This window comes from Suricata suricatta, chromosome 17, assembly GCF_006229205.1.
Source record: "Suricata suricatta isolate VVHF042 chromosome 17, meerkat_22Aug2017_6uvM2_HiC, whole genome shotgun sequence".
In the NCBI taxonomy this organism is placed as follows: Eukaryota; Metazoa; Chordata; class Mammalia; order Carnivora; family Herpestidae; genus Suricata; species Suricata suricatta.
Genome location: NC_043716.1, coordinates 1,184,874 through 1,199,569, shown reverse-complemented (window position 1 = coordinate 1,199,569; position 14,696 = coordinate 1,184,874). Strand labels below are relative to the sequence as shown.

The 14,696-nt window shown below is 46.1% G+C and overlaps 1 protein-coding gene across 1 annotated transcript in view; it reads left to right on the top strand.

Annotated features, from left to right (window-relative positions):
- RABEP1 (rabaptin, RAB GTPase binding effector protein 1) overlaps positions 1 to 14,696 on the top strand; it is a 121,816-nt gene that overhangs the window by 54,651 nt on the left and 52,469 nt on the right. The window contains exon 3 of the mRNA XM_029928778.1: positions 8,857 to 8,985. Within this exon, the coding sequence (XP_029784638.1) occupies positions 8,857 to 8,985 (129 nt within the window). The remainder of the gene's footprint in view (positions 1 to 8,856; positions 8,986 to 14,696) is intronic.

Below are 14,696 nucleotides of genomic sequence, written 5' to 3'. Positions count from 1 at the left end.
TCCGGTTCCATCCACGTTGCTGCAGATGGCAGGGTTTCATTCTTTCTCATTGCCACGTAGTACTCCATTGTGTATATAAACCACATCTTGATCCATTCATCAGGTGATGGACATGTGGGCTCTTTCCATAATTTGGCTATTGTTGAAAGCACTGTATAAATATTGGGGTGCATGTGCCCCTATGCATCAGCACTCCTGTATCCCTTGGGTAAATTCCTAGCAGTGCTATTGCTGGGTCATAGGGTAGTTCTAGTTTTAATTTTTTGAGGAACCTTCACACTGTTTTCCAGAGCGGCTGTACCAGTTTGCATTCCCACCAACAGTGCAGGAGAGTGCCCGTCTCTCCACATCCTTAAAAACACTTGTTTCTTATGTTGTTAATTTTAGCCACTCTGACTAGTGTCAGGTAGTATCTCAGTGTGGTTTTGATTTGTATTTCCCTGATGCTGAGTGACGCTGAGCATTGTTCCATGTGTCTGTTGGCCATCTGGATGTCCTCTTTGGAAAAGTGTCTATTCATGTCTTCTGCCTGTTTCTTTACCAGATTGTTTTTTGGATGTGGAGTTTGATAAGTTCTTTATAGATTTTAGATACTAGCCCTTTATCTGATAGGTTATTTGCAAATATCTTTTCCTGCTCTGTCAGTTGCCTTTTGCTTTTGTTGATTCTTTCCTTTGCAGTACAGAAGCTTATCTTGATGAATTCCCAGTAGTTAATTTGTGCTTTTAATGCAAGAATTTGCTGCAGCCTCGGTCAAAGAGATTGTTGCCTGCTTTTTCCTCCAGGGTTTTGATGATTTCCAATCTAACATGTAGGTCTTTCATTCATTTTGTTTATTTTTGTGGATGGTGTAAGAAAGTGGTCTAGTTTCATTCTTCTCCATGTTACTGTCCAGCTCTCCCAGCACCACCTCTTAAAGAGGCTGTCTTTTTTCCATTGGATACTCTTTCCTGCTTTGTCAAAGAGTACTTGGCCATACACTTGTGGGTCCAATTCTGGGTTCTCTATTCTATTCCATTGGTCTATGTGTCTGCTTTTGTGCCAATATCATGCTGTCTTGATGACTACTGTTTTGTGGTAGAGGCTAAAGTCCAGGATTGTGATGCCTCCCACTTTCTTTTTCAACATTACTTTGGCTATTTGGGGTCTTTTGTGGTTCCATGCAAATTAAGGATTATTTGTTCTAGCTTTGAGAAGAATGCCAGTGCAATTTATTTTTTATTTATTTTTTATTTTATTTATTTATTTATTTATTTCACGCATGCAAAAGCAAAGGGCTTTATTAGGGGTTTAGGCTCACCGGGGCCTAAACTCAGGCTCACAGACTTTACCGGCGTGGTGGATCCATGCTGAGAGCACAATTTTTTTTTTAAAGCATAGCAGAATTTATGCTGCTTTCTTTATTTTATTTATTTATTTTAAATTTTTTAATGTTTTGTTTATTTTTGAGAGAGAGAGAGAGACAGCATGAGCAGGGGAGGGTCAGAGAGAGGGAGACATAGAATCCGAAGACAGGCTCCAGGCTCTGAGCTGTCAGCACAGAGCCTGATGTGGGGCTGGGACCCACGAACTGTGTGATATCATGACCTGAGCCAAAGTCACGCTTAACCAACAGAGCCAACCAAGTGCCGCCCCCCTTTTTAACGTTTATTTATTTTTTGAGAGAGAGACACACAGAGGGTGAGTGGGGGAGTGTCAGAGAGAGAGAGAGAGGGAGACACAGAATCAGAAGCAGGCTCCAGGCTCCGAGCTGTCAGCACGGAAACTGATGCGGGGCTTGAACCCACGAACCGTGAGATCATGACCTGAGCTGAAGTCGGCTACTCAACCGACTGAGCCACCCAGGCACCCCTGCCAGTGCAATTTTGATTGGGGTTGCATTGAGAGTGTAGATTGCTGTGGGTAGCATTGGCATTTTAATGATATTTATTCTTCTGATCCATAAGCATGGGATGTTTTTTCCATTTCTTTGTGTCTTCTTCAATTTCCTTCATAAGCTTTCTATAGTTTTCATTATATAGATCTTTTACATCTTTGGTTAGGTTTATTTCTAGGTATTTTATGGTTCTTGGTGCAATTGCAAAGTTGATCGATTTCTTGATTTCTCTTTCTGTTGCTTCATTATTGGTGTATAGAAATGCAAGCAATTTCTGTACATTGATTTTGTACCCTGCGACTTTGCTGAATTCATGTATCAGTTCTAGAAGGCTTCTGGTGGAGTCTGTCGGGTTTTCCACGTAGAGTAACATGTCATCTGCGAAAAGTGAAAGTTTGACTTCTTCTTTGCCGATTCTGATGCCTCTTATTTCCTTTTGTTGTCTGATTGCTGATGCTAGGACTTCCAGCACTATGTGAAACTACAGTGGTGAGAGTGGACACCCCTGTCATGTTCCTGATCTCAGGGGGGAAGCTCTCAACTTTTCCCCATTGAGGATGATATTAGCGGTGGGCCTTTCATATATGGCTTTTATAAAGTTTAGGTATGATCCTTCTATCCTGACTTTCTCGAGGGTTTTTATTAAGAAAGGATTCTGTATTTTGTCGCATGCTTTTTCTGCATCTATTGACAGGATCATATGGTTCTTATCCTTTCTTTTATTAATGTGGTGTATCACAATGATTGATTTGTAAATATTGAACCAGCTCTGTAGCCCAGGAATGAATCCCACTCGATTTAGGTGAATAATTCTTTTTATATGCTGTTGAATTCAATTTGCTGGTATCTTGTTAAGAATTTTTGCATCCATGTTCATCAGGGATATTGACCTGTAATTCTCCTTTTTTATGGGGTCTCTGTCTGGTTTGGGAATCAAAGTAATGCTAGCTTCATAGAATGAGTCCTGAAACTTTCCTTCTGTTTCTCTTTTTTAGAACATCTTGAGAAGGATAGGTATTAATCTGCTTTAAATGTCTGGTAGATTTTCCCTGGGAAACCATCTGGACCTGGATTCCTTTTGTCGGGAGATTTTTGATAAACGATTCAGTTTCTTCATTGGTTATGGGTCTGTTCACATTTTCTATTTCTTCTTGTTTGCGTTTTGGTAGCTTGCGTGTGTCTAGGAATTTGTTCATTTCTTCCAGATTATTCCATTTGGTGACATATATTTTTTCATAGCATTCCCTGATAATTGCTTGTATTTCTGAGTGGTTGAATGTGATAAGTCCAATTTCATTCGTGATTTTATCTATTTGGGTTCTCCCTCTTTTCTTTTTGAGAAGTCTGGCGAGAGGTTCATCAATTTTGTTTATTTTATCAAAAAACCAGTTCTTAGCTTCATTGACCTGTTCTGTGTTTTTTTATTTTATGTTGTTTATTTCTGCTCATTATTTATTATTCTATTTTTATTATTTCTCTTCTTTTGCTGGCCTTGGTGTTTCTTTGCTGTTCTGCTTCTAGTTCCTTTAGATATGCTGTTAGATTTTGTATTTGGGAATCTTTTTGTTTCTTGATAGGCCTGGATTTCAATGTATTTTCCTCTTAGGATTGCCTTTGCTGCATCCCGAAGGGTTTGGACTGGCGTGCTTTCATTTTCATTTGCTTCCATATATTTTTAAATTTCTTCTTTAATTGCCTAGATCATTCATTCTTTAGTAGGATGTTCTTTAACTCATGCATTTGGAGGTTTCTCAAACTTTTTCCTGTGGTTGATTTCAAGTTTTTATTTATTTATCTATTTATTTATTTTTAATGTTTTTTTATTTATTTTAAGAGGGGGTGGGGGAGAGAGACAGCATGAGCAGGGGAGGGTCAGAGAGAGAGGGAGACACAGAATCTGAAGACGTGCTCCAGGCTCTGAGCTAAGCTGTCAGAGATCATGACTGCGAGATCATGAACTGAGCTGAAGTCGGTTGCATAACCCACAGAGCCACCCAGGTGCCCCTTTAAAAAATTTTTTTAATGTTTTTTTTTGAGAGAGAGAGAGAGAGAGAGAGAGAGACCATGCACAAGTGGGGGAGGGGCAGAGGGAGAGGGAGACACAGAATCTAAAGCAAACTCCAGTCTCTGAGCTGTCAGCTTAGACGCGGGTCTTGAACCCACGAACCGCAAGATGATGACCCGAGGTGAAGTCGGATGCTTAACTGACTGGGTCACCCAGGCATCCCTATTTTTCGTTAGTTTATGAGTAGGTTACTAATCGCTAAATTTAACAACTTATTAATGGATTGAGGCTCAGTCTGAAATATACTGGACTAGAATAATCTCTAAAATCCTTGTACAACTATGATCCTGTGATTGTTCCTACTCAGTAACCCAGAACTAAAACTGAGACCCAGAAGATTCCACACTGCAAGTGCCTGGTGGTTATTAATTAATGTTGATCATCAGAATCTTTAGGGAGGCTGCACCTGACAGCGCATTCCTCCACCTCTACTCCGTCCTCCCTCTTCCCAAGTCAGGCTTCCATCCTTTCTTCTCTTTAATTGCACTTCTACCTTTTTGAAGAATCTCTTCCTTAATACTTTGTCATGATCTCATTTTCCCTCAGAATGAGCATTTGGTGCCAGTTTGTTCTTTCACTTAATATCTGTCCTGGATTCATAATGTCGTCAAGTAGTTTACACAAACACCCACTAACCCTTACACGGGAAATCATTGGCTGTCTTATTTGAAGCCCATCATCTTGAAAGTGTTCCTTTATGTGAAGTATTTTGACACCCAAGTGCTTTGAGAGTTGCAAAAAAGAAAAAGGTAAGACAAAATAAGGTTTTTCGCTTTGATTCACAGAAGGGGGGCTAGGAAGGTGTTCTGTGTAGACTTCTTACCCAGATATTACTCTGTTTCAGAGCTGGTTTATCTGAGTAAATGGCCAAGGTTAAAAGGATGCGGTTTTTTACTTAAAGTTGCTAAGGTCAGATGTTTTGGAGATGGCATAAAATGAAGTGGGATTATGTGATCTGAAGTGACAAATTTCTGTTGTACTGAAGAATTACGATTATTCAGCCCTGTGGACGAAGAGACTCCCGCGTACCAGGACTGTGCTCTAGCACCGTGGGGTGCTTGGTGACCTCGGTGCAGTTGGCGACCTGCACAGAAGCCTAGATTCCTGGTTCGCCCCACGCACCCCCTGTTTCCTCTGCCGGGAGGGGGGGGGCGGAGTTTACGGAAATACTGGCCTAAACGGAGCACAGCCCCGTGGGTAGATGGAGTGCGATAATGATCATTTTAGTAATTCCCAAAAGAAGGAATGTTTAGAGCAGAAAGAGAAGGCAGTTTGCTAGCCGGAAGACCACTTCTGGAACCAAAACCAAGAGGTTTTGCTTTTTTAGGAAATTTATCAATTGTAGCAAATTGTTTGTCCTGGGACAGTTGAAGTGTAGTTTTAAAAAACATTTTAAGATCACCGAAGTAAATTTTGTGCACTTTTATGAGCAGAGAGATTGGGATGTAGCGGTGAGATGAAGTTGTAATCATTAAAATAAGAAAAAAAGATGAAGCCCTTCCTTACCTTTTAATGTAATTCAGGGTAATCTGTGTAATTTATAATTGTAATTACCCTTTGATTCAGAGAGGCAGCTACTCTGAATGTGATTTGGCAGTCTTTTCAGGTTTTTTCTCCTATGTGATTTTTGCATAGTTGTGTTGTATAATTTTGTATTTTGTCCTTTTTATTTAATATGATTTTTCTGGCTTGGCATTGTTCCATGGGACAGACACTCCTACCATACTTAATAGTTTCATTTTACCCACTGATGCACAAATTAAAACTTCTGAGTTACAGAAAGTGTTTGGTCTTTTGTTCTACTGAAGTTATGTCTTTTTTTTTTTTTTTTTTTTGCCCCTTATCTTGAAGTAGGTGTTTTTGTGGATCTTGAACATCTTTTCACAAAAAGATTCTGGTTGTAGTACTATGTGACTTAGACTGGCTTCTTCTGTTGCTGTGGCTCACCACATTTAGTCCAGTGTTAGAGGCACATCACAGTAGGACACAGCTCAGGACCTAAAAATATTTTTAGGTTCTTACATGTTCTTCCATTCACATCAAGATCGGGGAAGGAGATAAATCTGAGAAGTACGGCGTCTTCTCGTCGCTTATTCCCCAGATTATTTTTTTTCCTTTCCGTATGGTTACTTATTTCAGACATTTTGAGTAATTGATTCAATAACATTTCCCCTTGGGTGTCAAGCATTAAAAGTAGCCATTGCGTGAGATGCTTTTCCTCTTTTCCTTTTTAAGTAGCATCTGTATTCATCGTGAGGCTTGAATCACAGCCCCGAGATCAGGAGTCACTCGCTGCCAGCAGAGCCAGCAGGCACCCCCTTCTCCCGGTTCCCCGGGCAGAGGGAGCACTGTGCAGAGGTGTGGGCGGTTACGGGAGGCCGCACAGCTCAGTGCGTTCCTGAAGGCTGCATGTTGTGGAAGCCCGGCATTCCTGCTGGTTTTTGTTCTGATGCTCTGAAGATTCATGGTCATACGGAGGGCATGAGCTGGGCGTCTGGGCGTGGGAACTGAGTCAGGATCAGGAGGTTGGGAGTGACTGTTGTGGCTACAGACGCATCACTTGATGACTCTATTTCCTGTCTTCATTAGGTAAATACTGCTAGTTTAATAGTACAGCTAACATTTATCAATTTGTTTCTAAATGCTGGGCTAAGTCCCTTTCCCATGAGCTGTTCGCTAGCTCCTGTGAACTTGCTGGTGACCGTGTTAGGAAAACCGTGTAGCCCTCCGTGTGACGAGAGCCCGTTCCTTTACTCTGCACGGCTGCTCGAGCCGGGGGTGGCCACGGGCGCTCCTGCCGTCTGACGCAGGCCGAGCAGCTTCCCAGGAGCGGCGGTAGGGGCGGCCTTGTTTAAGGAAAAGAAATTATTTTGGCCTTTTTCTTTGTTGTAGAACTGCTGGATGTTAGAAGTACTTGAGGTGGATTTACAGTGTTTTAATTAAAACAACAAATGATAATAAGGCATTTGGTGTGACCTCCAAGGGACCATGATCCCTGGACTTGAAACCGACCCGGAGCCGCAGAGAGGTGCGGGCCTGGGGGTGCGGACCCGCTGGAGCTCAGGCAGGGGCAGGCCGCGCGGTGGAGGCACTCGGAAGTGTGGCTCCACTGTTAGAGGCTGCATGTTAGTTTTTGTTGGTTCATTAGCTTCAGTTCCCGAATGTAATGTTGAAAGGTGCGGCCATTTGTGTGCGTGCTATGGTGGAAGGTAGGGAGGGACCACCGGGCAGTTGTTCGGGAAGAGGAGGAACGGAGTGATCTGGCGGGATCGGGGAGCTTGGGAAAAGGAAGGACAGAGGATCTTGGTTTTCCTTTTTTTCTGGATTCCCCAGCACCCTTCTGACCCCATGCAGTCATCAGTAGCTACCAGTAATATTACTGAGTTAAGTGCAGAACTTATTTATTTAACAACTGGGATTTAGATAGTCAAAATACCAAAAGAAATAAATAGCACAGTGAACAAGTTTCCTTCATGATTTCTGAGAGTAAGTACGAGATGACTGTGTTTCCCTCTCCAGTGGACTCTCTGTCCCTTTTTCTCCAGAAGTCATCAAATGTTCTGATGACCAATGTCCTTCTTGGCTTTGACTTAAGGACCCTGGATACCTGTTTCTCAGAATGACTCCTTACCTTTCATAGCAGACAGTGTTGCTCAGAGGAACAGTCACTTCCCCTTTCTGACCGGATTTCGTCTGTACGGTCAGATTTGGAGTGAGGCTGGTCTGCAGATGGTTTTAGATATCAGGATAGTCTTAGAGAACCTTGGAAACCACATGGAAGAGATTAATCAGCCCCCATCCGTTACTCCTCGTCTGTACGGTCAGATTTGGAGTGAGGCTGGTCTGCAGATGGTTTTAGATATCAGGATAGTCTTAGAGAACCTTGGAAACCACATGGAAGAGATTAATCAGCCCCCATCCGTTACTCCTAGATAAAGCATCGGTGCATGTTCCCCGGTGTTTTTCTGTGTGCTGTGAAAGTAGCTGTCTGTGCCACTGAGCGCTGGGCTGGGGGCAGCAGGGCCCCCAGGGAGCAATTCAGGTCGCGGTGAACACTGTCAGCAAGTTGTCCTTATCCGCAGTGGCTTGTGCTGGAGAACTGGGGCCTCTGCTGGCCTCGGTGTTTGGGCAGTGGTGCCGTTAGGACCCGTCGGTTTCCCCTGGAGAGACTAGGGTGATTGCTCTGTGGCTGGCTTGCTGTTGGGGCAGAGGAGGAGGTGGGGTTGTGCTCCTGGAGCGCCTGCCCCGTGCTGGAGCCCGGAGCACGCGTGGGTTTGCTCTGGACGCTGTTTGTTGAATCAGCCACGTCCAGACGACACAGCCCCCGAGCTGGACTTGTGTCCCGGCCTGTACCATGCCGCGGTCCACGTTAATCTCGAAACCGGAGGAGCTACCTGTAATTGGGAGTTCCTGCATAATGTCCGGTCTGTAGCCTTTCTCTGTGAAAGGGTTTTCGATTATGATTTCAGTACAATGATCGTGAAGCATTCTGAAATTGGGAGGTAGAGGCTGCTGAGAGCCTGTTACATTTTGTGCAGAATGCCCGAGGGGAGCCACAGCCCGCGAGAGCGGCGGTGTGTTTATGTGTGGGACAGATAAATAGCCCAGATCATCCGCTACTTAATGACTCCACAAGTAGACTGACATTCTGTTATAGCAGGGAACTCGGGAAGCTCCCTTCGGGAGATTTGCCTTACGTGAGGCTCCACACACGTGCTGGCCTCACTCACAGTGGGTATTCAGTCTAGTAGAGATGAGGTGTAGAATTTCCTAGAATATATTGGATCTTCAGAAGAAGTTTGACTATTTGTTTCGGGAACGAAGGCTGGAGTGTGTAGCTAGAATGCTAATTTATTGTTGTTATTTAGTTTACAAATAAAAGTTATTACTTGTTAACTAGTATTTTTTTTTCCAGTCTCTCTTCAGCAACGGGTAGCAGAATTGGAAAAAATCAATGCAGAATTTTTACGTGCACAGCAGCAGCTTGAGCAAGAATTTAATCAAAAGAGAGCGAAATTTAAGGAGTTGTATTTGGCTAAAGAGGGTAAGTTCCTAAGTCTCTGTCTTAACCCCCCCGCCCCACTAAGACTGCCTTAAAACGTCGAGTTTCGTGGTGGTACAGTGTTAATATTATCATCGATTATATTGTGCTTGGATTGTAAAATAAAAGCCTCTTTAGAGGCTAGAGTTAAGAATGGAATTGATGAACCAAGTTGAAAAACACAGTAGTTAGGTTTTGCCTTGTCTGTTGACCTTGATGATGATACTTAATGCAGGCGGACTGTGCCGCGGGGACCCAGGGCTCTTGGGCCCTTAGTCCCTGAGCGGGAGCCCCAGGCACAGCAGAGCAGGACCGTGGTGTCATGGTCGAGCCCCGGTGCGTCCCGTACTGACGCTGCCTGGAGTCGGTCCTCACTTGCCCATCAGGAGGGACGTGGTGCCCGCCGTGAGGCAGACACGGTGCCGGGGCGCCGGGGGTGGAGGAGGAGCAGCAGGCACACGGCCCCTGACTCCTGGAACGTGAACTCGCGTGGGGACGGAAGGGAAGTGTACAAGGCAGATACGCAGGGGCATGTCGAGGGGGACTGGGTCTGACAGGCCAGGAGAGGGGCACGCGTGGGGCACTGGCCTGTGGTGCCCACAGCCGCCAGCCTGGCGCTCCCCAGGGCGGCCTTGCAGAACAGCCGTGTCGGCGCCCCTGTCGCCTTGGAAACCCGTCAGCAGTGTGGAAATCTGGGGTCCTGTCTCACCCTTAACCGAATCAGCACGGCCACTGCTGAAGGTGATTGGGGCGCCGGGCAGAGTTCGGGACCGAGGGCTGGAGTGTGGACAGCCCCCCGAGAGCTTGCTGGGACACAGGGTGCCGCGGTGGGGCGGGCGAGTGTCCGCTCCAGCCCGCTCGCAGGTGAGCCCGAGCCGCCCGCCGAGGACCGCAGTTTGGGCGCCGCTGCTCTGGGCTTGAGAGCTCGTGTTTCTGAATGCACGCACCTCATAAATTAGTTACATACACCCCTCACACCAGTGTTTAACGTTGATGTTTCAGATTTGTTGTTTAAAAAATTTTAAAGGTGTTAATTCTATCATATTGTCAGTACTAAGAATTTAAATGAAAACTTCATGCTCTTAAGCCTATCAGTGGAATCAATCATAGTGATTTAATATCTGTCACCATTCATTAAAAAAAACAAAAAAAAAACAACTTGAATAAGCTCTTTAATAGAAATGTTGTGTATTTTTTCCTTCCTGGTGTTAGGTTTTCATGTTTACATCTCCCACAGAATTTTATTCTAAAAGGTAGTGTTTGGTTTTTGGTTTTCGGGGTGTCTTGGAACGCAGACTTGAGTATGCATCCGAATTTTACTTGTAGTGTGTGTTAAGACAGATTGGTGATCCTCACTCCCAGAGCTCCTGACCCCCACTGGGTTTGTGAGGCCCTGGAATTTACATTTCTCGTATTTTCTAGACGGTGCTGATGCTGTTGGTGCAGGGAGCACACTTTGAGAACTGCTGGTGATATTTGGTGCTTGTAAGCCATTTAAAGAACATTTAGTCAGACTTCATTATAAGAAAAATACACATGTGAATTCCTTCTGTGCTGAGTCCTCATTACAGTTATTTATTAGCGCACAGTTTGTCACTCCATAAATATTTGACACATTTAAAAAATAATAAAGTGTAAAAAGTACTGGAAATACAGGTCTTTATTTAAAAAAGACTTTATTTATTTAGAGAGTACACACCAATGTGGGCGGGGGAAGAAGTGGGGAGAGAGAGAGAACCTTAAGCAGGCTCTGTGCTTAGTGCAGAGCCTGACATGGGGCTCGATCCCACAACCCTGGATCATGACCTGAGCTGAAATCAAGAGTTGGACGCGTAACAAACCGAGGTTCCCAGGCGCCCCTGGAAATATACGCCCAATGGGGTATAATTGGGTCTCCCTCCCGTTTAAATCCTAGCCTCTGGGTGAATAATATTTACTTCTAGAAAAGGATAAATTTCATTTTTTAAGCTTTTTTTTTAATGTTTATTTATTTTTGAGACAGAGACAGAGCGTTGAAGTGGGGAGGGCCAGAGAGCGAGGGAGACACAGAATCCGAAGTGGCTCCAGGCTCCGAGCTGTCAGCACAGAGCCTGATGAGGGGCTCGAACCCACGAACTGTGACATCATGACCTGAGCCACCCAGGCGCCCTGTGTTTCATTTTTTAAAAAACACATATATGGGGGCGCCTGGGTGGCTCAGTCAGTTAAGCGTCCGGCTTCTGGCTTTGACTCAGGTCATGATCTCACAGTTCGTGGGTTCGAGCCCTGCATTGGGCTCTGTGCTGACAGCTAGCTCAGAGCCTGGAGCCTGCTTCGGATTCTGTGTGTCCCTCTCTCTCTCTGACCCGCCCCTACTCGCGCTGTCTCTCTCTGTCTCTCAAAAATAAAAACCTGAGAAAAAAAAAGGTTAAAAAAACCCATATATATGAACCTATAGTCTCATAAATAAGCGGATAGAAATAGAATTTTATTTTATAGTGATTATTACTTTTTAATTTATTTGGAGAGAGTGTGCAGGTGGCAGGCGGAAAAGGAGAGGGACAGGGAGAACCAGAATCCCAAGCAGGCCCCACATTATCAGCCCAGAGCCCAGTGCAGGGGTTGAAGTCACAAACTGTGAGATCATGACCTGAGCTGAAATCAAGAGTCAGATGCTTAACCGACAGAGCCGCCCAGGGGCCCCTATTTTACAGTGAATATCATTCCGTTCTCTTAACTCGTTCTGAACTACGTGTTAGGTCACACAGTGCTCAGCTTCAGAAATACTTTTGTTCTGTGGGCTGGCAGAGCAATAGAGCGGCCTCAGTATTGCTCAGGGCATACTTTGCAGTCACCTGACCTGCGGGAAGATTTGTTTCCCAGTGCTGAGTCATTTACTTTATTACTAATGTTGAGATTTTATTACTTTTTTTTTTTTAAAGTGTTTATTCATTTTTGAGAGAGAGAGAGAGAGAGAGAGAGAGACAGAACACAGGTGAGGGAGGGGCAGAGAGAGAGAGGGAGACACAGAGTAGGAAGCAGGCTCCAGGCTCTGAGCTGTCAGCACAGAGCCCATTGCAGGGCTCGAACCCACAAACTGTGAGATCATGACCTGAGCAGAAATCAGGCCCTCAACCAACTGAGCCAGTCAAGCGTCCCCATGGTGTTGATATTTTAAATTGTCCGTCTGGTTTAATACGACAGACGAGTTTTTACACAACAGGGCCGTGACCCACGGAACAGTTCAGGAAGCACATCTTCCGTTAAATAGGAGAAGGATGTCGAGAAAAGGGAGATGGACACAAAGAATCTGGACCTAAACACCACTCTGCTGTAGGAAAAAGTATTTCTGCAAGTTGAGGATCTAGAAGTTGATTCCTTGAAGACCATATGTGTCTGTGAATCCTTGGAACATCTTTGCATGCCTCCAGGAGTGCGTGGTCCCCACTTTGAAGGTCATTGCCCTGGAGTGGTGTTATTCAGACTGGAGGTTGTAATCCTTTGGTGGATTAAAAAAATTAAATTGGTAGTGGCCAGCAGTTTGTAAAAATGGAAATATAGGAATAAAATGGAAAATAGGAAAACAACAGTATATTGTACTTATAAGTTTCCAGTTATGTGTAGTTGCATGAAATACTTTGTTTCAGTGACATGTATACTACTTATGTATAAAGTTGTGATAGATACATTTTAAAAAAAGTTTTTATTTATTTTTGATAAAGAGAGCACGCATGAGTGTGGGAGGGGGCGGAGAAAGAGGTTGGGGTGGCGGGAGGGGAGAATCCCAAGCAGACTCCTTGCGGTCAGGCCACTTAGCACGGGGCCCACCGTGGGGCTCAATCCCGCGAACTGCGAGACATGACCTGGGCCAGCATCAGGAGTGGGACGCTCCAGCGGCGGAGCCACCCAGGCGCCCCTGAGCTGTGTTTCTGGCTGCGCGCTGTCGTCGGGACGTCTGACAGCCAGTGTTGGGTCCGCCGCAGCCTTCCTCGGCCTCGCCGGGCCCAGCCGTGGCTTGGGGAGGCTCGCTGACTCCAGTGTGGGATGGGGCTCCGGGTCCTGGGGGGGCGGGCTTGTCGGAGGGCTTCTCCCTCTTGGATTTGGTTCCTGCGTGGGCACACGGGAGTTGGGAACGCTGGGGCATGGTGGCACTCTGCACATTACTGAGGAGGTTGGGATGCCTGGGATAGGGTTTTATCTTCAAGACAATGTAGTGTGCGGGGGTAGATAGTACATTTTGTGGTGTCATCATTTGAATATATATTGTGTCTTGAGAAAAGCTATGTCTGGGTCTTAGGTTTTTTGTTTTGTTTTATTTTAATTTATTTTTGAGAGAGAGAGACAGTGCGAACAAGGGAGGGTCAGAGAGGGAGACACAGAATCTGAAGCAGGCTCCAGGCTCTGAGCTGTCAGCACAGGGCCTGATGCAGGGCTCGAACCCACGAACCGTGAGATCATGACCTGATCCGAAGTCAGATGCTTAACTGACTGAGCCACCCAGGTGCCTCATGTCTGGGTCTTTAGTGTGTTTTGTGACTTTGTTAATTCTCCTTCCTAGAACTTTTTTTTTTTGTTAAATTTTTTATGCTTTATGTTTATTTTGAGAGACAGAGCCAGTGCGAGCAGGGGAGGGTCAGAGAGAGAGAGGGAGATACAGAATCGGAAGCAGGCTCAGGCTCTGAGCTGTCAGCACAGGGCCTGACGTGGGGCTCGAACCCACGAACCGTGAGATCATGACCTGAGCCGAAGCCGGACGCTTAACTGACTGAGCCCCCCAGGCGCCCCCGGAACTTTTTTTTTTTTAATGTTACTGTAAGAGAGAGAGAGAGAGAGAGAGAGAGAGAGAGAGACCCAGAACATGAGTGGGGGGAGGAGCAGAGAGAGAGAGAGAGAGAGAGAGAGAGAGAGAGAGGGAGGGAGACAGAATCCCAGGCAGGCTCCAGACTCTGAGCTGTCAGTGCAGAGCCCGATGGGGGGCTCGAACTCCTGAACTGTAAGATCGTGCCCTGAGCCGACGTCAGACGCTACACTGACTGAGCCCCGCAGGCGACCCCGCTCCTTGAATTGATGAGGCACGGCTTTCAGCTCCGCACAGTGCTGTGTTCTTGTCAAGGTGACCTGTGACCCCTTCCGTGTTGGCACGACTTCCGGGCGGTGCAGTCAGAGCCGCTGGCGGCCCCTCTTCCCGGTCACCTCGCACGCCGGGGGCGCCTCCTTTTCACGGCTTTTTCCTTCAGTCTCTGCTTATTCAGTCAGCTCAGCTTAATCTTGCCCCGCGTTTGCTCGTTTTGTTTCCTGTTTTTCTCTGTCCACGGATAAAGCTGGAGGGTTTCCTTTGTTTCCTTGTTTTTTCTTTAAAATTATAAAGTGGCCTTTTCTGTAAAATTCAGAAGACGTGAGAATGGCCATGACCCTCTCATCCCAGATCCCGCGGTCGGTGCGGGTCGGACCCGCTCGGGAAGGCGGGCCGCGTGGCTTCGGGCAGAACCGCAGGCAGGTGTTACCGCCGGCGGCCGTGCGGGGGTCCCCGCGGGCCGGGACTCCCCGGAGGGCACGGGCGTTCTGTGGGACCGGGAAAGGAATACCGGGGCCCGGGGCCCTTCTGAGACCTGTCGGTGTCATTTCTGAGGAGAATGCGCGGTGCGTGAGAGGGAACTGCTGATTCCGCGTCGGCCTGGCCCGGGCGCCGAGCCGCATCCAGGCAGCGTGGGCGCCTGCGGGCCGGGTCACACGCG